Consider the following 25,841-nt stretch of genomic DNA (forward strand, 5'->3'; position numbering starts at 1 on the left):
TCATATTTCTAATGCACTGCTTACCCCAGTTCTTTCCACATAGATATTAATGTTAAACAAAAGACCAAAACAACCAGTCCAGAGGCATTATTCTGAAGAATTTAACACACATTTGATTTAGATTATGGTATATTTATGGTTCTAAGACTTTACTTTTAATCAATTCTAAGGACACATGCTTGAAAGTTGGTAAAGTATCATCACATACTGTATCATCATTAGCATTTTCTCCTATGAGGTGAGAGAACATTTGGAGGATCCAAATATTATATTGAGACTTTCCATCCTTAACAGTCATAGGAATTCCATTTGTACCTATTTAATTGCCATTCTAAAACCAATCCAGGAGCTGGATAGATTCCTTTAGCTCTAATAATAGCCTTTTATTCACTTTGTTATTCAGTCAATTAAATATTTCTTGAGATCAAATGTTATGTGCTTCTTAAAGTGAAAATAGCTCTTAAACAACAGCAAAAAAAAAGCCCCAAATTTAAATAGATATTTTATTTTTAATAACAATAATTCTTTTTTATTTATTGATTTGAGAGAGAGAGAGAGAGATTTGTTGTTCCACTTATTTATGCCTGACTGGGGATAGAACCTGGAGGATGTTCTAACCAACTCTGCTACCCTGCCAGGGCTTAAATATGTATTAAAGTCACAATTTGAAACACTTTACCTATGACTACTATGTCACATACCATACGTAACTCTATCACTGCTACCGATAAAAGTGGGTTTCTATTGAAAACATTGTGTTATATAATTGTATGATTAGTTACTCAGAACTTTTTATCTTCTTGTCTACATAGATGGATACTATCAGAGTGGATTAAAACAATATACCAAATATCCTTTGGAAATATATATATATATATATTTTCAGAACTCTTATGAATTTAATTTTTGATTCCATAAATTTAGTTCTAAAGTTTATTTTTTTAATTAGATGATTTGACTCTTCCCATATGAATATTTTTCTATAAAGAGCTCTTATTAAAAACGGGGACAAATCAGTCAGGCAGTTTTCAATCCGATTTTTCAACAAGTACGGAAGAAAAATAGTCTGGGAAGTGTAAAAGTTAAGATGAAGTCTTTAAAATTTTTAATTTAATTTTTACAAAACACCTTTTATTAATTATACTATTATAGTTGTCCCAATTTTCCCCCTTTGCCCCCCTCTGCCATGTACCCCAATTCCCGCCAGCAATCCCCCCTTAGTTCATGTCCATGGGTCATGCATATCAGTTCTTTGGTTTCAGCCTTTCCTATATTATTCTTAACATCCCCTGCCTATTTTGTACCTACCAATTATGTTTCTTGATCCCTGCACCTCTTCCCCCATTCTCCCCCTTCCTCCTCCCAACTGTTAACCCTCCAAATGATCTCCATATCTATGATTCTGTTCCTGTTCTAGTTGTTTGCTTAGTTTGCTTTTTAGATTCAGTTGTTGATAATTTGTTGCCCTTTTAATGTTCATAGTTTCAATTTTCTTCTTTTTCTTAAATAAGTCCATTTAACATTTCATGTAATAATGGCTTGTTGATTATGAACTCCTTTAGCTTTACCTTGTCTGAGAAGCACTTTATCTGCCCTTCAATTCTACATTTAGAATCTATGTGGGTCCTTGCTTTTCATCACTTTGAATATTTCTTGCCAGTCCCTTCTTGCCTGCAAAATTTTTTTTGAGAAACCAGCTGACAATGCCTCCATCTTGATCAAAGGCCTGAAGTCCTTTTTTTAAAAAACACCAAAAGCATGAGTCTTGAAACAGCAAAATAAATCCTTGCAATAACATGTTCTTGTCACCAGATGTCACAAAAGACCAAGCTCAGCTCTTCCAGCCAGCAAGGCCAGTTAACAGCACCCTCAGTGAAGTAACAATGTTTCCCAATAGGAAACCTCTGGTTACCTCAAGAGATCTTGTGAAAGCCTAAAGAAGTTTTCAAAACAAAATTATAACTTGGAAAATAAAACCCACTTTTAAACTTTTCCAATACTGATAAAATCTCAAATTCATTTTCCTCTCCTTCACATTCTGTTCTTGAATCATAAGATAGTGCAGTGTAGCATAGCTGAGGACATGGGCTCTTAAATTCTTTATCTGCTATCTACGACCTGTGAGGCCACAGGCAAAATTATTCAGCCAGGACTGGCTATGCAATTCGCCATGGTCAGTGCAGAGGAAAAATGAGGGCTCTTTGTTAAGAAAAAGAATTTCTAGATGGCGACAGCATAGCGTTGTAGCAAGCACTGTGCAATGGAACAGGTCGCTTGTCCAAGAACCTGGCTGTTAGGTAACTTCTCCTAGTCTCCATCTTTCCTGAGGTAAAATGAGGATAATGATAGCACCTGCTTCATAGACCTTTTGTGAAGATTAAGTTGGGTGATGCTCATAAAGGATTTATCACAATGCTTAGCACACAGTGAGTTCTCAATAAATGGGAGCTGTTGTTTTTATGCCAGAGCAATCTTCTTTAGCACAGTTCTAATTATGACCTTACCTTGGTTTTACAAAATCCAATCCTTACTGCCTAAAGAAAAAAAAAAAAAAAACACTAAATTTATTGGTCTAATCCTAACCCAGTTTACCAGCTTCATCAGTCCTCACCTGTCTGGTTCCATGGTCTCCATCTGACCTCTCTCACATCCTTCAGTTTTGCTTACCTTCTGTTGGAAATGCGCTCTTCTCAGGGATGTAGGGAAAATAGAAGAATCAAAGTCATAGTTTTGCCTTAGAGTTGCTTACAGTCTAAACTGGGAAGCAGAATATTACATAGAGATTTAGTAACAATGCAAGACAGGACAAAAAGAGTGATCAAGGATAAAAATGTCATGAAAGTTCAGAAGAAGTAGAAGTCATGACTGAAAAAGCACTTTTGTACAGCATTTCATTTCATAGTTTATTAATGGTTACTATATTATGCATAGACCATATGTTATACGTATCAAGACCCATAGTGCCATGGATTCTTTTTCAAAAATAAAATTCATACTTTTAAGTTATTAAATGCTAGCCCTGGCTGCTGTGGCTCAGGGGGTTGAGTGTCGACCTGCGAGCCAAGTGTCGCTGGTTCAATTCCCAGTCAGGGCACATGACTAGGTTGCACGTCAGGTCCCCAGTTGGGGGCGCGAGTGAGAGGCAACCACACAGTGATGTTTCTCTCTCTTTCTCCTTTCCCCTCTCTCTAAAAATAAATAAATAAACAAACAAATAAATTATTTTTAAAAGAAAGTTATTAAACGCTAAATTTGAAAGAGGGGCAATATGTACTTTTTAATTATTTAACTTTATTTTTCAGAGCAGTTTTAGGTTCTCAACAAAATTCTGGAGAGTTCCCATACATCCTGTCTTCACACACACAATTTCTTCCACTATCACATCCTGAATTGCATTGGTATGTTTGCTACAATCAATGAACCTACAGTGACACATCATAATCACATAAAGTCCATAGTTTAATTTAGGGTTCATATTCCATAGGTTTAGCAAAAAATGCAATGTCATGTATCCACCATTATAGACTCATACAGAGTAGTTTCACTGTTCTGAAAATCCTCTGTGCTCTGCTATTCATCCCTTTCTGCCTCTAAACACTTGGTCTTTTCCAGGATCACATAGTTGAAATCATAAAAGTATGTAGCCTTAAGATGAAGGCGTAGACAGACAAGTGGCATCTCCCTCACAGCTAAGAAGGAATACAACTACCTCAAAACTAGAAACAACCAGAAGTTTCAGAAAATCAAACTGCATGGAGGTCTAGCAAACAAAGAAATAAAGAAGAAATACTCATCTAGACAGGTAGGAGGGGTGGAGCCGGGGTGGAGATGATGTGGTGTGCTGGCGGCAGCAGCAGCAGCAGTGGCAGGTCAGCAGAAAGCATAGTCCCACATTTTAAAAAGTCAGGAGGGACACCTGGGGAGCATTTCCAGCTCCTCACTGGACCTTTCAGCTCTCTGTCTCAGCACTGGGGAAAATCAAGCCTCATTGCTTCTGACTGTGCAGACCAGTAGGGGTTGGGGCAGAGGCAGAAACTGCCAGTCTCAGCAGAGTCCTCTTGTTTAAAGGGCCCCCACGGTCCTAGAATGTCCGAAGACCCACCCACTCTGGGAACGATGGCCAGGGCAACAGCTAGAGAGGTGCCAGTCCCATACAGAAGTGATAGAAGTGCCTGGAAAATGGGCAAGTGCTGGGCAAGTGGCATTGTTTCCTCTCGGACCCCTCCCCCACATACAGCGCCACACGTGGTGAAACAGGTCACCCACCCTACACTGACGAATCCCTAAGGCTCTGCCCCTTACAATGTAACAGGAGCAACAGCTCTACCTGGGACATGGAGGCAAACAAACACAGGAGCCTGTCAGAATGAGGAGACAGAAAAACATGGCCCAAAAGGGGGAACAGGTCAAGGTTCCAATGGGGAGAACTAAGCAACAAGGAGATAGCCAGCCTAACAGATGAGATAGACAACCTAACAGATGCAGAATTCAAAACACTGGTGATAAGGATGCTCACAGGCTTGACAGACAAGCTTGAGTACAGCAAACGCATAAGAGAAGAAGTGAAGGCTATGCTAAGTGTAACGAAGGAAAATCCACACAAAACCAATGGTGAAGGGAAGGAAACGGGGGCTCAAATCAATGATTTGGGATATAAGGAAGAAAAAAAAAACAGTCAACCAGTGCAGAACGGGGAAGCAAGAATTGAGAAAAATGAGGAAAACTTCCCAAATTTTGCGAAGGAAATGGACATACAGGTCCAGGAAGCACAGAGGGTCCTGGGCAAGCTGGACCCAGAGGAGACCACACCAGGACACATCCTGATTGAGATGTCAAAGGTGAAAGATAAAGAGAGAGTCCTGGGGGCAGCAAGAGAGAGGTGGAAACTTTCCTACAGGGGGGTGCCTATAGGACTATCAGCTGATTTCTCAGAGGACACTTTGCAGGCAGGAAGAGACTGACAAGCAGTATTCAATGTGATGAAAGGCAACCTGTAAGTAGAATTACTCTATCCAGCAAGGCTATCATTTGAAATGGAAGGGCAGATGAAGTGCTTCCCAGACAAGGTAAAGCTAAAGGAGTTCATCACCACCAAGCCATTATTATATGAAATGTCAAAGGGACTTACTTAAGAAAAAGAAGATCAACACTATGAACTCTAAAATGACAACAAACTCACAACTATCAACAACTGAATCTAAAATATAAAAACAAAATCCAACTAAGCAAACCAGAATAGGAACAGAATCATAGGTATGGGGATCATTTGGAGGGTTATCAGCTGGGAGGGGGGAAGGAGAGAAATGGGGAAATGGTGCAGGGATTAAGAAGCATAATTAGTTGCTACAAAATAGACAGGGGGAAGTTAAGACTAATATAGGAAAGGGTGAAGCCAAAGAACTTATATGTATGACCCATGGACAGGAACTAAGGGGGGTGGGATTGCTGGAGGGAAGGTGGGTACTGGACAGAGGAGCAAAGGGGAAAAAATTGGAACTACTGTAACAACATAATAAAATATACTTAAAAAATAATAATGTAAATGCCATGTATTATAAATAGTTATACTGTATTGTGTAGGGAATAATGACAAGAAAATAATGTTTACATGTTTATGCCTAACTACAGAGTACATGTCAACAATAGCAAAAAATAAATATTTTTTGCAAAGAAAAAAAAAGTATGTAGCCTTTGCAGAATGGCTTCTTTCACTGAGTAACATGCATTTATGTTTCTGTTATGGCTTTCAGGGTGCAATGTTTTTTTAAATAAAATTTTAAAGTACATTTAATTACAAAGCTAAATATTTAGATGACTTCTCTCTCTGTTTTTACTTTACAATATACTAATTAAAATTTAATACAGACTTTTATCAACAACAGGGTATTGGGGACCTTTCTGTGGGATAATTTGCCTACGTACATGAATTGTCAGAATTGCTATCCCAGGGGTGATATGTTCCTAAAGGCTCTCTGAATTTTAGGAACAAGCAAATGGTTTAAAACACCTAAATTTTAAAAAAATTAGGATATTCAGTTTACCTAATAAAAAATCTGTCATAGAAAAACTGTTGAATTTTTTAATTTATTTTTAAAATTGTGTTGTTCAATTACAGTTGTCCCAATTTTTTCCCCATTGCTCTCCCCTGTCCTGCCCGCAGCCCACGTACCACCCCCATAGTTTAACTGTTGAATTTTTGAAAAGCCCATTTTATACCCTTACCTTTCCATATTCACCTCCCAACCTGATGGCACAGTGAGCCCATATCTTTCTCCTTCAGTGTTATCACTGCCACAAACATGACATGGTTTATTCTTCATGTTTTTCTAAACACCACAAGTGAAACTCTGTCACTAACACTGTGTTTTTAAGATGCATTTATTATCTTGGGCTTAAAAGGACTAGCATGATTTAAGAGGCTGAGAGAGAAAGGAAAGGTGTAGATATTTTAGGAAAGGAATAAAGAATAATCAAAAGCAGGGATGAAACACTTGTGTTCATGCTGGGGTGTTATGAGTAGGTTTTATTCTGATGCTATATATCAGGAGGTTAGGACATTCACCATGTACACACAATTTATTTGTGTAGTTACCACATGCACAGCATACTGTGTCCTGGGTGCAATTCTATAACATTTTTCTGATATCCTAACCAGAGTCTCAATGCTCTTACAACTTGGGAGCTCCTCTTTAGAAAGTGCACATACTCACAAATAATGTACAAATAAAAATTAGGTGATCTTAGAAAGGTCCCATACCAGTAACAGGCCTTGAAAGTTTAGCTTCACAGTAAACTCACCTCTGTTTCTAAACATTGAGAGACTGAAGTTAAGAAGTAACCTTCAGGCAGCCTGACTCTTCACCTGTCTCAGGTTCCAAGACTGCTTCTGGCCCATGATCTAATCTTCTCCATAGAAAAACATTCATCTTGGTTGCATTGCCATTAGAGCAAAGGGCATAATTAAATAGGAATCTTTTATGTTCTGCCTCCCACACATTACTATTTACCATTTAAGTACCCTTATTTTATTTACTGCCTTATTCTAGGGAGACTTTCTAACAGTCATTTATCCACTAGCAATAATATGACATTTCTGTATTCTTGAAAGACAGATACAATAAAGTATCATTTTCTCCCCTCTCTCTATCCTTTCCCAGCAACCTATAAAATGATCAGTGTTCTCACAGACGTGTGCTCATTCACTTAAGAGGCTTTTATGTGCAAGGGTGTGCAAGGTATTCAAGATACCAAAACGCATCAGAAATCATTTCTTCCCTCAAAGAACTCACATTCCAGAGTAGCAGAGAAGAGTAAGTAAACAAATAACTGTACAGTCCCTCACAGACTGTCACAGAACCACATATAGCTGTCATGGGAACCTAACTTCAAGAACAACTAGCGGAGAGCAATTTGATTGTTGCCAGATGGGAAGTAAGTTGAGGCCCAGGTGAAAAAGATGAAGGGATTATGAAGGAGGTAAGGAGAGCCCTGCCTGCTTGACCTTCATTCTGCCCCTCCCTGCAGTCCCCAAGCACCACACTATGGAGCCCTTGGAATCCTTGAGACAGATTTGGAAATTCCTGGCCCTAAATAGCAAGTGTGGCTTTCAACATCCTCCATGGGGAGGGGGGTGGTGGTGGTGTGTTCAATAATATAATTATTATCCTTGTTTCTCTTCGTGATTGAATTCTATCACCTGTTTTCATGTTAATTTATTAATTAATTAAAGTTTTCCTAAAGTACTTTCTATTTACCAGGGCTGGGGCAGTGGCTCCAGAATGGCATTATTACCCAAGGATGCTTCTATCATCCTTTTGGCCGTAAGATGAATTTGGCTTCTCTGGCATAGCACCTATGCCCCAGGAGGAAAGAATATGGAAAAGATGGAGGTTAAGGACTTTTTTCTTTCAAAGGTTTACTATTTTATTTAAGAAGGAAAACCTTTCCCAGGGACATCCATCTGTACCTCAAGGGACAAAATAGTGTCATATGGCCACCCCTAGCTGGACAAGACTGGGATATCAAGTATTTTTATTTGGGTACCTTTCTCACCTCAAATATAATTAGGGTAATGTTTTGAATAATGGGAAATAGATATTTAGGTGGACAACTAGCATGTCTGTTACATGACCTTCTCATTTAATTCTACTTTTTAAAATGGCTGTCTGTTTAAGGACTGATACCATGGATTTTAATCTAGAAATAATAATTTAGGTAATGGGCACATCATAGTCAGTGTTAGTTCAGTGGGAGGAAAAGCAGTTATACTAATTTTTGCATAACATTGATTCATTTAGTCAGAGCAATTAGCTCACAGTGGCATGGATTGTTCTGGATACTAAATATAGTAACTAATGGGCTAGATTTTCCCATGTACAAATTACCCATATCTAGCAAGTTAAGCAGTGTTTAAATCCGGTTGCTTAAATATTTAAGCTACTTTTTAAATGCTATTACTACACTGTATGAAATTATATCCTGTGCTTTGAGTAGGAATATCAACTTACACATCCCATTGCTTTTGTATGATTTATATTTTATTCACTATCTTTAAATCCTTTTTCAGAGAAAGCAAGTATAAATAAAAAATTCAATAATATATAATTCATACAACTTAAGCATTGCAAATTAGAGAAAATATTGTTATTTCTATTTTTTTTTCAGATTTAATGTGTTTTATTGATTAAAATATTACATTTGTGCCAATTTCCCTTCCCTCTGCTCCCCTCCACCCGGTGGCCCCCCTCCCTCCAGTTGTCCCCCCCTTTTAGATTATGTCCATTAGTTGTGCATACAGTTCCTCCCAACCTCTCTCCGTCTATTCCATTCCCTCCTACCTTGATCCCCAATTCCTATATCATCTCTCTCCCTTTCCCCATTCCCCCTCCCTGTTGACCTCCCCCCAATATGCTTCCCGTACCCACGGTTCCTTTTCCACTCTCGTTGCCTATTTAGTTTGCCTTTGTTTCATCTCCTTAGCTTCTGTTTTTTAAACCAGTCCCTTTAACATCTCATATAACAGTGGTTTGGATCTAATGAACTCTTTCAGTTTTATTTTGTCCTGGAAACACTTTCTCTGTCCTTCTATTCTGAATGACAATTTCGCTGGATAGAGTATTCGTGGTTGTAGGTTTTGGATTTTCATTACTTTGAATATTTCTTGCCAGTCCCTTCTTGCCTGTAGGGTTTCCCTTGAGAAGTCTGCTGATAGTCTAATTGGGACCCCTTTGTACATAATTCTTTTCTTCTCTCTTGCTGCTTTTAAGATTCTCTCTTTATCTTTAATTTTTGACATTTTGATTATAATGTGTCTTGGAGTGGTTCTCCCTGGGTCCAGTCTCTTGGGAACTCTCCTTGCTTCCTGGACCTGCAAGTCTATTCCCTTCCCCAAGTCTGGGAAGTTCTCCTTTATTATATTTTCACTCAATTTTTCAAGTTCTAGTTCATCTTCCTCATTCTCTGGCAAACCAATGATTCTTATGTTGGGCCTTTTATAGCTGTCCCAGAGGTTTCTGATCCTCTCATTGTTGCTTCCCATTTCCTCTCGCTGCATTGGTTGACTGCTTGTTCCTTCTCCATATTCCAGTTTGTTGAAATGAACTCTGGATTTCTTTTCCTCACCATCTGTCTCGTGTGCGGTTTTGTTCCTTTCGTTATGAAAGTTTTTCGCTTCTTTCTTATCTTTTTCCTGCTCTTTTGTGAATTCTGTAAGCCACCTGATAACAATGGCCCAGAACTGAGCCTCTGACAGGTTTCTTATCTGTTCATCTGTCAGGTTCTCTATCTGCTGCCTGGTGAGCTGTGTCACCGGGATTTCTATAGTTGTCTGCCACATTTCGACAGATGCGTTTTGTTTTCTTGGGCCGGCTGTCGGGGGCAGTGCCTGTGTCGTAATGACCCAGCGACCGGCACCGTTTGGCGTCACAAGTCAGCGACCGGCGCCTGTCTGCGACCTATTTCGCAGCCCTGTGGTGTTTTCTTTCTTTGGGGGCGGGGGTCCAAAATGGATTCACACAGTTATTCAGCTAGGAGACCGGGATCCGTCCTCCCACCCCCCTGGGCCTCACTGTTCAAGGCGATGCGGTGGCCGCTCTCCCCAGCGCTGGGGTCGCGCACTGCCAGGGGCTTGACTGCCGCCAGGATTTTTCGCCGCCCCGCCGCTCCGCAAACAGCTTTGCCCTCTTTAACTCTTACCTGCCCGAATGGCACCGCTGGTTTATAACTTCATATGTTGGGCTTCCGTGTAGTTTTATTTTCTGGAATTTCTAGTTATCCTTTGTTTTGAAGTAGTTGTATTCCTCTCTAGTTGTAGAGGGAGACTTAGCGTGTTCGTCTAAGCCTCCATCTTGGCCGGAAGTCCGTTATTTCTATTTTTTTATATTATAATTGCAAAGTTCTCATTCATATTCTCAGTTTGCTATGAATGGGCAATGCTTTGACTGAGTGGTATGTAAATTTGTCATGTCTTAGTTACAGGAAGGGACCTCATCCAAGCAATTTGAATGCTTCAGTAGATCAAGTATGGGCATTGTCCTGACTGTTATTTAGGACAAGCTAGGAAGAGTGGAGGAGTAATAGTGAACTAAAGTGAAGCCAAAGATGAAGATAAAAATAAAATTTATTAATTTTATACATTAGATTGGTAATATAATGATAAAATAATGATTTAAAATACAGTAAAGCAGCAACTTCTTTATTTTGTCCTCTAATCATCTAATATTTATTAGTCTTATGTGTTAAACGCAATGTAAAACTCCTAAAGAATGTTTTGGGTCTTACGTAACACCTAGCAGTGGCCTGAGCCATGCTTATTGATTGACTGAAGAATGCATTTATGGAAAATTCCAGTGTTAACTCCCAATTAGCAGTAAAGTCTCTCAATAGCTGAAAAGAATTATTTGAATTAAGGCCAGTAGCATAAAAGTATAACTATAAAGCTGGGTGACTCGTTAGAACAAACCTAACGTCCTACTTCAAAGTTGAAATGCCAGAAGGCTACACACTTGTTGAACAGTAATGTAGTTAATCAAAACATCAATAGACTCCTTTGCAATTGCTTTGGAACCCAGTTAAAGAAACACAAGAAGAACAATTCACATTATTTTATAAATAAATCTAATTTTTATATTCCCCCTCTGGAAAAATATACCTTACTTGGATCATATACTTTACTCACCATACTTGGCTTTAGATAACTCTTGGTTGTGATAAAAATGTTTTTCCCTTGAAAAATAAATTTTCACCAATTACATGTACTGAAATAAACGTGACATGGGATCATTCTAATACATTAAATCTCCACATGAAGAAATCCAAAAGTATGCACACAGGCTTTATGTGAGGACTGTCTGTAATAAACCCTTAAACCACTCTCTTGAGACATTCTTTCTTTTTCTTCATTTGTTTTCTTTTTTCTTTTTTCTAGGCATTCTTAAGTTTATCAAGCATTGATATTAATAATGCACCAATAAAGAGGAGAATTTTTAGCCTGTGTCTCCTAGGACTCAAAGTTGGTTAATAATTGTTTGTAATAATAGCATTATCAGGTTTATAGAGGTTTGATTGAATGCAAATAGGAGAACAACTAAATTTTGTGACTATAAGCAAACATCTAGGTATAAAGATATGTGTTGAATATCAATCTATAATTAGCTTAAAGCAGTATATCTAGCTTCAGAGCATGCAATGGAAATGTTTGTCCACTCCTAGTGTTAAAAGATTCCTTGATAAAAATACATGTTTTAAGGGTTGTATCATGTATTTCTAAAACAGACCAGGTTTTAGCTGTTAACTAACTAGTTTTCTAGAGCTTGAGGCTGACTTCATGCAAGGGTGTGATAAAAGTGGCTCTATAAGGCTGACTCTCTGGCTTTCACTGCTTTTTCAGTTTTGCAACAGTTGGTAGAGAGGTTTTGAAAATCAGGGAGACCACAGCAGTGCCAGTGTCTGGCTATGGCTACCATAATGTCAGAACTCTAAATAAAACCATATTACAGATAATGATTTATCTGCGACACTCAAAGGTAAGCTACTTGAGGGCAGGAACCATCTGGGTCTGACATGGTAGGCAGCCACCAGCTCCCTAATTTTATCTTAAGATACTTCTAGACTCAAGGACTAATAGATCCCCCAATTATGAAGTGGAGTTAAAATTCACAACTACTGAAGAATTTACTACCATGTCAATGAACTAAAAATTTACTTGCTTTTAATCTGTGCATTATAATAAATGTATACCTCTAATTCGACATAAAATTTATCTGTAATTGATTTATCCTATTCCTAGTGTTTTTGAAAGATTTGCTTTTACTCCTCTCATTTTGACATCTCTATGAATATGACATTGTGTAAAAAAAATGGGGAATACAGTGCTGAACAAATGAAATAAAACAAAATAATAATGGCACAGTGGAATACTTAAATCATGGGATTTACAGTCTGACAGACCTTGGCTAGAGTCCAAGCTCTGTGACTTACTATGTAAGCCTTAGTAAATTATTCAATTGCTCGTACCCTCAATTTTCCTTCTCCAAAAAATGGGAAAAATATTGATAAATGTGAATACCTACTAAAACAGTGAGGGGGATTGAATAATGTATGTAAAAGGGACATAAGAGGGTTGGGGGGGCAGCAATAAAAATATTCCATATCATGATTATGATAGTAATTAAGTGACTATGTGCATTTGTCAAAATTTATAGAACTGGACTTCCAGCCAAGATGGAAGCATAGACAGACATGCTGCATCTCCCTCCATAACTAAGAAGAAATACAACTACCTCAAAACTAGAAACAACCAGAAGTTCCAGAAAATCAAACTGCATGGAAGTCCAGCAAACAAAGATATAAAGAAGAAATACTCATCCAGACAGGTAGGAGGGGTGGAGCCGGGGTGGAGAGGACACAGTGTGGTGGTGGCAGTGGAGGCAGCAGTGGCAGGCCGAAAGTGCAGTCACACATTTTAAAGTCAGGAGGGTCACCTGGGGAGCATTCCCAGCACCTCACCATACCTCACAGCTCACGGTCCCAGCACTGGGGAAAATCAGGCCTCATTGCTTCTGGCTGTGCAGACTGGTGGGGGTTGGGGTGGAAGCAGAAACTGCCAGTCTTGGCAGAATCCTCTCGTTTAAAGGACTCCCACGGTTCTGGAATGTCCACAGACCTACCCACTCTGGGAACGATGGCCAGGGCAACAGCTAGAGGGGTACCAGTCTGGTGAGGAAGTGGGAGAGGTGCCTGGAAAAGGGACAAGTGCTGGGCAGGCGGCATTGTTTCCTCTCGGACCCCTCCCCCACAAACAGTGCCACAAGGTGGTGAAACAGGTCACCCTGCACTGACAAATCCCTAAGGCTCCGCCCCTTACAACATAACAGGAATGACAGCTCTACCTGGGACGTGGAGGCAAACAAACATAGGAGCCTGTTAGAATGAGGAGACAAAGAAGTATGGCCCAAAAGGGGGAATGGGTCAAGGTTCCAGTGGGAGAACTAAGCAATGAGGAGATAGCCAACCTAACAGATGCAGAATTCAAAACAATGGTGATAAGGATGCTCACAGGCTTGACAAATATGCTTGAGTACAGCAAACGCATAAGAGAAGAAGTGAAGGCTATGCTAAGTGTAATGAAGGAAAATCCACACAAAACCAATGGTGAACGGGAGAAAACCGGGGTTCAGATCAATGATTTGGAACATAAGGAAGAAAAAAAGTCAACCAGTGCAGTATGAGGAAGCAAGAATTGAAAAAAATGAGAAAAACTTCCCAAATTTTGCAAAGGAGATGGACATACAGGTCCAGGAAGCATGGATGGTCCTGGGCAAGCTGGACCCAGAGGGGGCCACACCAGGACGCATCATGACTGAGATGCCAAAGGTGAAAGATAAAGAGAGAGTCCTGGGGGCAGCAAGAGAGAGGTGGAAACTTTCCTACAGTGGGGTGCCTATAGGACTATCAGCTGATTTCTCAGAGGACACTTTGCAGGCAGGAAGAGACTGACAAGCAGTATTCAATGTGATGAAAGGCAACCTGTAAGTAGAATTACTCTATCCAGCAAGGCTATCATTTGAAATGGAAGGGCAGATGAAGTGCTTCCCAGACAAGGTAAAGCTAAAGGAGTTCATCACCACCAAGCCATTATTATATGAAATGTCAAAGGGACTTACTTAAGAAAAAGAAGATCAAAACTATGAACACTAAAATGACAACAAATTCACAACTATCAACAACTGAATCTAAAAAATAAAAACAAAATCTAACTAAGCACACCAGAATAGGCACGGAATCATAGGTATGGGAGTTATTTGGAAGGTTATCTGCTGGAAGTAGAGAGTGGGAGAAATGGGGAAATGGTGCAGGGACTAAGAAGCATAGTTGGTTGGTACAAAATAGACAGGAGGGTGTTAAGAATAATATAGGAAAGGGTGAAGCCAAAGAACTTATATGCACAACCCATGGACATGAACTAAGGGGGGGTGGGATTGCTGGAGAGGAGGGTGGTACTGGGCAGAGGGGAGCAAAGGGGGAAAAAAGTGAAACTACTATAACAACATAATCAATAAAATATACTTTAAAAAATTGATAGAACTGTACACAAAAAGTATGAATCTTACAGAATCTCAAGTAAACTTCAATAAATTTGACTTAAAAAAATAAAATAAATACATATCAAGTATTTAGCATAGTGTTTTAACACTGTTACTCATCTCTATTCTGCATGCACAAAGTGTTGTGGGATGGGGTTTTTGTTTCTGACTGCTTTGTAAATTTCCTATTTATTGTTGGTTTTTGGAAACCTTGTTATGATCAATTTTCTTTGTGTTTATTCTACCTGGGATTCACTGAGCTTCCTGGGTCTGTGAATTTATAGTGTTTATTAAATATGGAAAAAATTTGCCATTGTTTCTTCAAATTATTTTTCTAAATTCTCTCTCTTTCTGCTACTGCAATTACACCTTGATAGAACACTTAATATTGTCCTTCTCTCCTTCCTACCTTCCTCCCTCTTTTTTTTCTCACGTCCTCCCACCCTTCTTTCCTTCTCTTATTTTTCTTTTATTTGGAAACTATCTGGAAATTTTCTATTATTATCTCTTCAGGTTTATTTATTATTTCTTCTGGGTGAATAATCTACTGTTAATTTCATTCAGTAGTTCTTTATTTTATTTTAAATATTATACTTTTCATCCTTAGATATTTTATTTGGTTCTTTTTTCTCATTATGTTTGTGTTTTGCTTTAAGTCCTTGGGCATTTTTATAATAATTGTTTCAAGTTCTTGTCTGTTATTTCCATTATCTCTGTCATCTCGAGGTGAGTTTTCTATTGACTGATTTCTCCCTGCTTATGAGTCTTATTTTTCTACTTTTTAAATCTGTGTAGTAATTTTTATTGGCTATTTAGGCATTGTAAATTGTACTTTGTTGAGTGACAAATATTATTTGTTTCCTCCCAAAAGTTTTAGATTGTTTTTCTGGATTGTGATAAAGTTACTTATGTATGGATTAGTCTTTCTACAAAGAGTGCTGGACTTCGTCTTGCTAAATTACGTGAGGATCAGTGTGATGCTTTTAAACTTGTTTATAAGCTTCTTTTTTATTTTTTTTTTAGAGTAGATTTTTAGTGTTCTTTGCTCTGGATTAGGTTAGCCCTTCTACTAAGGTGTGGCCTTTCTTCGTTCTCTATTAAGTGCCTGAGTATTTAATGAGGGCTCATTATTCTGGCTGGTCAGAATTTGAACATCTTTCAAACTTGTGTGAGCTCTGGAAATTATTTACCTGGTTGCTCTTTGCTATTGGCCCTCTCCTGTGGAATTTCACCTTACACATGCATAGATTGGTATTCAACAACAGACTCAGGGGACCCTCCTATGCAGCATATCTATCTATCTATCTATCTATCTATCTATCTATCTATCTAATTTTTCCTATGCAGCAGCTTCTTCTGTAATTCCCTGCCCTAAAAATAAAGCCATTTCAGCCTCCTCAAAATCCAATATCTGTCCCCTCAACTGAGCAAGGCTGCTTTACTCCTCTTAGGATCACCCACCTTCTGATGCCTTCCAGAAAGTGTCTCAAGGCAGAAAGCAAGTACAATGCAGTGCTTATCACATTTACTTTCTTTCACTCCTAAATCATAGTCCTGTGCTACCAATCACCCCAATATCTGTAAGTAGTTACTTTGCATTTATTTTGTTCTAATTGTTAGTTGTTCATAATGAAGGGCCAGTCCTGTTCATCACTTCATTATGGCCAGAAGCAGAATTTCCTTCATTGTTCCATTCTTGAAACTCTTCTGTATGGAGATCTTCCAAGATGGTGGCCTGGGTAAACATGCCTCCCCACCTCATAAGACCACATCAAAATTACAACTAAACTATAGAACAACCATCACTCAGAACTGTCAGAAATCCAGCTGAATAGAAGTCCTACAATGATAGAATTAAAGAAGAAGTCGCATCTATCCAGACTGGTAGAAGGGGTGAAGATGCAGGATAGGCTAGTCCCACATGGTAGATAAAAGTGGGGAAGGATATCTCAGGAGTGAGGGGTCTCAGCCCCACACCAGGCCCCTGAGCCCAGAGTTCCTGTGCCAGGAAGATAAGTCCCCATAATATCTGATTGTAAAAACCAGTGGGGATTCCCAAGCAGTTCCTCTTAAAGGGCCCATGCATGGACTTTCTCAGACTCATGCTTTCTGAGCTGCAGTACCGGGGCAGCAGCTTGAAAGACACCAGTGGAATATGGGGAGAAACTGAAGTGCCTGGTACCAAGGGAAAGCCGGGGAACAGCTTTCTCCAAGACAGAACTACTGGCAAAGGTCATTGTTCCTTTCTGAGCCCTTCCCTCACAGAGCCACAGAGCAGCAGCCATGATATCTGAGACTCCATCAACCTGGCTAACAGTGTTTGCCTTGCCCCAGAGATTCCCTTACACTCTGCCTTACCCAAATTATAAGCCTACCCAAGCTGTTAACAGTGGCTTTTCCATCCAAATAACTTGTCTTGGCTCATGCTTCAGATCTTCCTAAACCTCACTCAAACAAGCAGCAACTGGCCTCAGCAATCCCCTATACCTCTTGCTAAGTGGCCCAAGGCCTGGCACTAGCAGCAGGTAGCCTTGGTTTACAGCCTGGCTACATCTGGGCACTTCTAAGCCCAGCACAAGTAGCAGGTATCTGCTGAACCCTTTATGGCTTATGCCAACTGGCCCCAGATAGAACACTGGCAGTGGCTGACCTTGGCCAGCACCTCCTGGGAAATGTCAGAGCCTGCTCACCCAGTGGACAGCTACAGGTCTTGTTGGAGTACCACAACCCAACCACCTCTACAAGTGACACACTCAAGGAGTGGACTCAGTGGGCACCAGAGCCCTGCTGAAGTAAGTTCTGCTCTGTGGAATAGGCCCTAGCACAGCTGATCCTCCACAGAGGGCAGAGGTTGGTGGTCAGTGGTCACCGAAATTCTTGCAGCTGTCTGACCTGGGTAAACCCCTCCCATTGACCTGCCAACAACAATCAATGCTCAACTACAAGAGGAGGGTGTACTCAGTCCACAAAAAGGGTGTACCACGAGTACTCAGCTTGGATGATAGGGGAGGCTGTGACATTGTACCCTACAAGACACCTATTACATTAAGCCATACTACTAAGACAGGGAGCCATAGCAGCTCTACCTAATACATAGAAACAAATACAGGGAGACTGCCAAAATGAGGAGACAAAAGAGCATGGCCCAAATGAAAGAACAGATCAAAACTCCAGAAAAAGAACTAAACAAAATGGAGATAAGCAATCTAACAGATGCAGAGTTCAAACATTGATTATATGGATGCTCAAGGAACTTAGTGAGGACCTCAACAGCATAAAAAAAATCCAGTCAGAAACAAAGGATATAGTAACTGAAATGAAGAACAATTTACAGAGAATCACCAGTAGAGTGGATGAAGCCAAGAATCAAATCAATGGTTTGAAACATAAAGAAGCAAAAACAATCGATCAAAACAGCAAGAAGAAAAAAGAATAAAAACAACAACAGCAACAAAACAAAGATAATGTAAGGAGTCCCTGGACAACCTCAAGTGCACCAACATTTGTGTCATATGGGGTGCTGGAAGGAGACGAGAAAGAACAAGAAATTGGAAACCTATTTGAAAAAATAATAAAATAAAATTTTCCTAATTTTGTGAAGGAAATAGACAAAAAAGTCCAGGAAGCACAGAGAGTCCCAAACAAGATAGATACAAAGAGGCCCACACCAAGACACATCATATTTAAAATACTAAAGGTTATAGATGAAGAGAGAACCTTAAAAGCAGCAAGAGAAGTTAATTGCCTACAAAGGAGTTACCATAAGACTGTAAGCTGATTTCTCAAGAGAAATTTTGCAGGCTAGAAGAGACTGGCAAGAAATATTCAAAGTGGTGAAAAGCAAGGACCCACAATCAAGATTACTCTACCCAACAAAGCTATCATTTAGAATTGAAGGGCAGATAAAAAGCTTTCTGGCCAAGAAAAAGCTAAAGGAGTTCATCATCACCAGATCATTATTATATGAAATGTTAAAGGGACTTATTTAAGATAAAGAAGATCAAAGCTATGAACAATAAAATGGCAGTAAATATGTATCTATCCACAACTGAATCCAAAAAACTAACTAAGCAAACAAGCAGAACAGAAACAGAAGCACAGATACAGAGAATGTTCTGATGGTTGCCAGAGGGAGGAGAGTCTGGGGGAATAAATGAAAAAGTGAAGGGATTCAGAAGTACAAATAGGTAGTTACAGAATAGCCATGGGGATGTAAAGTACAGTATAGGAAATGGAGTAGCCAAAGAACTTATACATATGACCCATGGACATAAATAATGGTGGGGGGATTTTCTGAGGGAGTGGGGGTTGCTGGGTGGAGGGGAGTAAAGGGGGGAAAATTGGGACAACTGTAATAGCATAATCAATAAAATATAACTTTAAAACAAAACTTCTGTATGTTGGAAAATTTTCAAAATAAAATATTTTGGGGAATAAAGTGTGTAGCCAAGAATAGAAGATCCAAACAACTAAAAGTCTGGTGGTCTTGGAGTTTGTTTCACCCCCATGTCTGAAGATTCCATGCCACAGGAGAGACCCTAGGTTCAGGGAATAGGAAACTGAATGTAAACTCGGGCCCTTCAGAACTCCAATTTCCATAGTCATCTCAGTCCTTCTGGTCCTGCATGGTGGGGAGAGAGTAAGGAGAATTGGTTCTTGGCCTTACTGCATTTCTTTCTTTACCACTTGGTATATTATTACCTCATAGAAAGAGTTTTATGAATGGTGGTGGCAGGTCCTCAGACAAGGCCACAAAGTCAGCAGTGCTAATAAGAGAACTATGTTCTATGGCTTTCACTGAAAATGAAGTATTTGAGCTCTGTTTATGTTTAAATGGACACTTCTGGGATAGCCTATGAAGGGACTTCCAAATAAATCTGTTTCTATGAGACAGTATATTCCAAATTTCAAACAATTGACTTACAAAATACAGCTAATTTGTACTTGGGGATTTAAGGATAGGACATGACTTTAATCATAGTTGAAGAAAACAGGTTTTAATCCTTTATTGTGTAAATCAGTTTTGTATTGTCTCTTGCTGCATAATAAACCACACCAAAATTTAGCGGCTTAATTGAATATTATCTTTCTAATATAGTACAATTGTACTATAAAAATGGTTATGATATTAAGACCAGTTCAAGGATTCCTGTTCCATCTATTAAAATTATTTTAAAGTACGTTTTAATTTATTTAACCCAAATAAATACTTTGCAACTGATTTTGGCTAAGATGCAATTTCTTATTAAGTAGTTCAAGCATAATTAAATATTTATGTGGTAGTTTAGGATTTTCCATTGCCTCCATTGATTGGATTTCTCTGAACTTAAGATACAAATGGAGTTGGATATTTATTGACCTTATGCCAGGCCATTGCTTTTTAAAAAATAAACATCTTAGGCAAAAATAAAAAAAGAAATACTAGTGGCTTAAAACAGCACTATTTAGTTGGCTCATGATTCTGCAGGGTGGTTTGGGTCTGAGACAATCTCAGTTGATCTCTGATAACCTCTTTCAAAATGTGTTAGGGGCCAGTTGGCTTAATTGGGGGCTTTCTGGTCCCAAAAGGTCTCATTTATATTTATGATGGTTGGCTACCTGTTAGTTGGGGGTTATGTGGGTGATCTGGCCAGGAATACCTACCATTTAGAAGGCTAGTTCAGGTACGTTCATATAGCAACAAAAGTCCAAGAGAAACAAGTAGATAAGTCCACTGTGCAAGTTCTTTCCAGTACCACTTGCATCACATGAGCTAATGTTTCATTTGCCAAAGTCAGTCACATGGTCCACCCAGATTTAGACAGTGAGAAAACAGACTCTGCTTCTTTATGAGAAGAGTGGAGAATTGGGACAGTTTTACAATCTACCACAATGTCGACTTAAATTCAGATAGAAACTATAACAGAGGGCTAGGAAGAGAAAAAAAAATCAGTGTAGGTTGGAGGGAATTGACCTCTTGGAGGATGAGTGGAGATTTGATATAGACCTCAAATTGCTGGACAGAAAAAAAAGAGTGCAAAGGGTATTATACGTTAGAGGACCCCACCTCTATCTATCTACTAAAATCTCAAAGATAGAAATTACATGACTTGCCCAAGGGCTACACTCTGCCCCAGATATCCTCCTACATATTCAGCTGCTATGTCTGGACTCTGATGTATGTAGGCTCTCCCTTACCAGAAAAATGCATAACTGTTAGTGTTACTCAGAATTTTGTACTTGCTCCTCTTTTATCCTTATTCTACACATTTCCCCTGGGTGATCTCATCCAGTGATGATGTCTGAAGCTACATATGTAGCGCTGACCTGAGACCTGCAGAACCATATTTTTCAATGAACTAAACTTCTCTACCTATGTAGCCTCCAAGCACTTCAGACTCAAAATGTTCAAAACCAAATATATTTTCATGCCCAGAGACCCAGATCTTTTTTTGGTTTTCCTGTTTTTAGTTCATGTTTTCACCTCCATCCTTTTACCTAAGCTGGAAACCTAACCTCATAGTTATCCTAGATTGCTTCTCTTTCATTCACTTCAATTCCTGGTCATTCCATTTCCTACATACATGTATTTTGTATCTATACCTTCTTCTCCATTCCTTCTTCACTGCCTTGATGTGGGCTACCATTACCTCTCATCTGACTTTCTGTAGCAAGCTCTTGATTGGCCTTACTCAAATAGTTTCACTACTAGTTTTTCCTGATTCCACTCCATTCAGGACACACTTTATAAAACCCAAGTTTTGTTAATGTCACTCCTCTACTTAAAAATGTAAGCTGAGTCCCACCCCTATTGCCTACAAAGCTAAGTCCCAATTCCTTAAAAGTGCTTACCAAGTGTTTAGCAATCTGGCCCCACCTGACTTGACCAACGTCATCTCCTGCCACTCTGCCCCACCCTATCCTCTTTTTCTCCGGGCTCACTGAGGTTGGGCCCTGTTGCTTACTCTTCCTGGATTGCCAGCCCTCTCATTTCCAGCTGGTAAATTCTTGTTTATAAGCACAGCACAGGAACCTGTCACCTTCCTGCTGACTTCCCTGAGCCATCTAGAGTTAACCACCTCTCTGTTCCTTTAGCCTTTTGTCCTTCCTTTAGCAGTGACCATCTTTCATGCTTTTGGCTGCCTAGACCTGTGTATGTGGCATATTTTTAGCCACATGAATTCCATCTCTCTGAGGTAGAACCCAGAAAACTTAAATTTTCTTTGTAGCTAGAAAGCTGTTAAATGACCCAGGCTCTCCCAGTAAGATGCACCTGCATGGAACTTTCTGGAACAGGCCTTTGATTCTTGGAGTGGAAGTAGCAGAGCTGCCAGTGTGTAGCATTCAGTGTAGGGAGGTGGTGAGAGTTTGCTAGATCAGCTCTTTGGGGTAGCTGGACATGTTTGGGCTTCAGAATCTGCCTCCCTGGCTCTTGGGATATTCTATGAGAAACCTAATACACTGTGATAAATTAATTCATTGCTCAAACAAGCCTGAGTAGATCTGTTTTTGCAATGACTGAAATAAAACATCTTGGTTAGAACACTTACAAGTTGTATTTTATTATATCAGGTTCTATTTGGGTGTTAGTTTTGCTCACTAGCTGAATCACAAGTATTGTTCTGCTTTTATGCATAGTTCTAATTTTTTACATACTTTATATAAAATATGTATTGAGTGCCATGCACTGTGTTAGTCACTGGGGATATAACAGTGAAAAAGCACATGTGATCTTTGCTCTTTCAAAGTATACAGTATAAAAGATCTGTGCCTGAAACATGCTAGGTATTCAATTAATTTAGTATACCAATTCATTTGATTAATTATTTCACTTGATGGACATTCATGTCCTAAAAATACAAAAATAAATGAGAAATATCCTTAAGTTTCTCTCAGGCTAATAGGAGATACAGATATGTAAACAAATAATGTCCATGCAATGTGAACAGTGTGATAATGGAAGTATGTTCCAGATTCACTGGTGGCATAATAAGGGATGTTGTGAAGAATTCTGCTTGGAGGAGTCAGGAATGAAAAACTGAATTACCGAACTTGTAAATATTTGAGGAAGTGTGTATAAGATTTCCTTTTTTTCCTCTTCCTTGTTCCCCCTTTGCTTCTCTTATTCCTTCTTCCTTCTTCTCTTCCCCTTTTCTTACTGTCCCCTTTGTCCTTTAAGGTTCAAATTGAGGGCCAGTTTTGCAATCAATCCTTATTGACCACTCCTCTTCTTCCTTCCCAAATTCCCAGGCTCTGTTAGTAAGTAATGTTTCCAGACTCGCATAATGCCTTGTATACACCTCTACTAATTCTCTTACGCTTTAATGTATATCACCTATGTGTCTGTCAGTCATCCTTCTCCCTAAAGTCAGGGCCTGGAAAATATCCAGTACTCAATAAATATTCCTTTTTTTCTTGTATTTTTAATTTTAATTTCTTCTTGTTTTTATGTTTTTTTCTTTTTGTGCTTTTTTCAATAAATATTTTTTGAGAGAAAATGAAATTGCAATTAGATACTACTAGACTCCCATCAGAATGACCAAAATGATAAGGATTGATAACATCAAGTGTTGATGAAGACGTAGAAAACTGGAAATTTCAAACATTGTTGAGAAGAGCATACATTGATACAACCATTTTATTTATTTATTTTTATTGATTATTAAAGAGAGAAAGGAAAAGATAGAGACAGACAGTGAGAGAGAGAGAAAGAAAGAGGGAGCGAGAGAAGTATTGATTTGTCGTTCAACTTATTTATGCTTTATTTGTTGATTCTTGTATGTGTCCTGACCGGGGATCAAACCCACAAGTTGGCATATTGGGACAAAACTTTAACCAAGTGAGTTCCTTGGCCAGTCCCGATACAACCATTTTAGAAAAATGTTTGGCAAAATTTATTAAAGCTGAACATATGCATAATTCTACTACCCAGAGACTGAACTCCTGGATATATATCTAAAAGAAATAAATGTTTATGTCTAAGAAGGTTCATCATATCAACTTTATTTATAATAGCCCCAAACTGGAAAAAACCTAAATGTCCACTCACAGTAAAATGGATAGATAAATTGTGGTGTATTTATATCATGGAATAGTACACAATAATTTTTCTTAAAAATGAAAAACTACTACATGCAACAATATGGATGACTCTCATGGACTAATACTGAGCAAAAGAAACCAAACACAAAAAATTATATACTGTGATTACACTTAAGTGACCTTTCTGAAGAGGCAAAATTAGTTATTGGTGACAGAGGTTGAAATAATGGTTAACTTTTACAGAACAGATGTGTGTGTAGTGGGGTGCACAGTAAGGCACTGAATTGGGACAGGAGAGAGATTTCTGAAGTTTGGAAATACTCTTTATTTTTATAATGGTATATTTAAAAGCCACAAAGAATTTTCTAGAACATATTAACTACTCTTTATTAAAACCATTTTATATCCTCCAACCACATAAATATGTAAAAACTTGAGTTATATACTTATGATACATGCAGTTTTTACTGTATGTAGGTTATACCTTGAAAAAATGTAAATATAAAAATAATTAATAAAAATAGATGTTCTTTGCCCTGGCTGGGTGACTCATTTGGTTGGAGCATCCTCCCACACATGGAAAGGTTGTGGGTTTTATACCTAGCTTGTAGGTTCCATCTCTGGTCAAGGACATTCAGGAGGCAACCTGTCCATGTTTTTCTCATCGATGTTTCTCTCTCTCTCTCTCTCTCTTTCTCTCTCTCTTTTCCTTCCCCTTCCTCTCTCAGATCAATAAAAACATATTCTCAGGTGAGAATTAAAACAAACAAATAAATTTTCCTTGAATGAATGAATCAATGAATGAATGAGCTGGGTCTTTCAAGAGAAAATAAAAATGGTATTACAGTGTAAGAGGGAATTCGCGCTGCACTGAATTTTTAAACTGGTTCTTGACCTAATAATGCCCAAAATAATTGCTCATGTACTTCCTTTGCTTAAATATTAGTTGCCTCTGCTATTTAATCACAATTGTGAAGTTAATAAAGAAAATTATTAACAGTAAACCAGGTAACGAGAGCCTTGTGGGACTGGCATTTAATTCACTCTGAGGGACCTATTAAGCCCTTTGGAAACTGGGGAATATACCTAATTACCTTCTGTTTTTAAGTCTTTTGTGCTTTATGAGATGCAAGTACAAATTAATTATTTAGACTCTTGAAGGGAGAAATAGACGTTGGCATCCTTGTTTACAAACAGACACGGAAGCCACCCAACATATGATATTGCCCAAGCCAACCAAAGGCCTGAGTGGAATAGTCCTAATTGCCGGGTGGCCCGACCATGGGATGCGCCTCTCCCATCCTTTTTAGGCGGGGCTCATGGTTAAGCCACTTATCCTGCCAGTCTGCATAGGTCGCAAGCGGCCAACAACTCCGCAGGCCACCGGACAGCAGATGTACGGGAGGCGTTGTCGAAATCAGACCCAGTTCTGGTTCTCAACCCAGAAAAGGGGATGCGGTGTCAGGAGACGCAGTTCCCAAGGATTCCAGCAGGTGACGCTGCCCCACATTTGCCGCACGCAGGGAGGCCGGGGACTGAGTCTGCTTTACCTGGGGCTCCCGACGCGCGCGCCACACCTGGGCTAACGCCCTGTGCCGCCCTCACCACGGAGGGGCGCTGTGCAGCGGCTGGGCCGTCGCCTCCTCTCGGAGGGCTCGCATTGTTGTGCTGCTCTTGCTCGACTCTGTCTTCGTCCTCTAACTCCCTGCAGAGGGGGCGGGGACCGACAGCGCGCTGGGAAAGACGGTCGAGTTGGAGGCCAGGTATGTTCTTCCACAAGGGCCGGGCGGCAGAGAGAGGAGCATCGGACCAGCGCGTGGGGGAGGCAGAGGAGAAGATGCCACTGTCGCTGCCACCTCAGGGCGACCCTGGGGAGTCCAGCCCGTCCAGGACCTCCAAGAGGCACACCCCTTTCCATATCTGGCGCTCCAAAAAGAAGCAGCAGCCTCCGCCGCCTGATTGTGGGGTGTTCGTTCCGCACCCATCCCTGGCGCCCCTCGGCGAGGCCAGGTAAGCTTCTCGCCCAAGCCCCTCAGTCTCACCACCTCCTCCTATCTACTCCGGCTACGCTGACCATTGAGTCCTCTTCACGGTAAACTTCACTCGATCCCACTCGGAGGAGGGCAAAAGCCCGGGATCCGTTTCACCTGGCACGAGTGTAACGGGGTGCAGAGGAGCGCGATTTGGCGTCTGCGGGTGGGTCCCTCGAGATTTCTGGCTCAGACCAAGCACCAGCGA

At 39.7% G+C, this 25,841-nt stretch overlaps 1 protein-coding gene across 1 annotated transcript in view; it reads left to right on the top strand.

The window, feature by feature from the left end:
* The first annotated feature begins 25,056 nt into the window (after positions 1–25,056).
* The window catches only part of CRYBG1 (crystallin beta-gamma domain containing 1), a 193,423-nt gene continuing 192,638 nt past the window's right edge, over positions 25,057–25,841 (top strand). Inside the window, exon 1 of the mRNA XM_090279715.1 lies at positions 25,057–25,613. Coding sequence (XP_090135841.1) covers positions 25,057–25,613 — 557 coding nt within the window. The remainder of the gene's footprint in view (positions 25,614–25,841) is intronic.

This window comes from Furipterus horrens, unplaced genomic scaffold (genome assembly GCF_987537825.1).
Source record: "Furipterus horrens unplaced genomic scaffold, mFurHor1.1.pri manual_scaffold_6, whole genome shotgun sequence".
Taxonomy (NCBI): Eukaryota; Metazoa; Chordata; class Mammalia; order Chiroptera; family Furipteridae; genus Furipterus; species Furipterus horrens.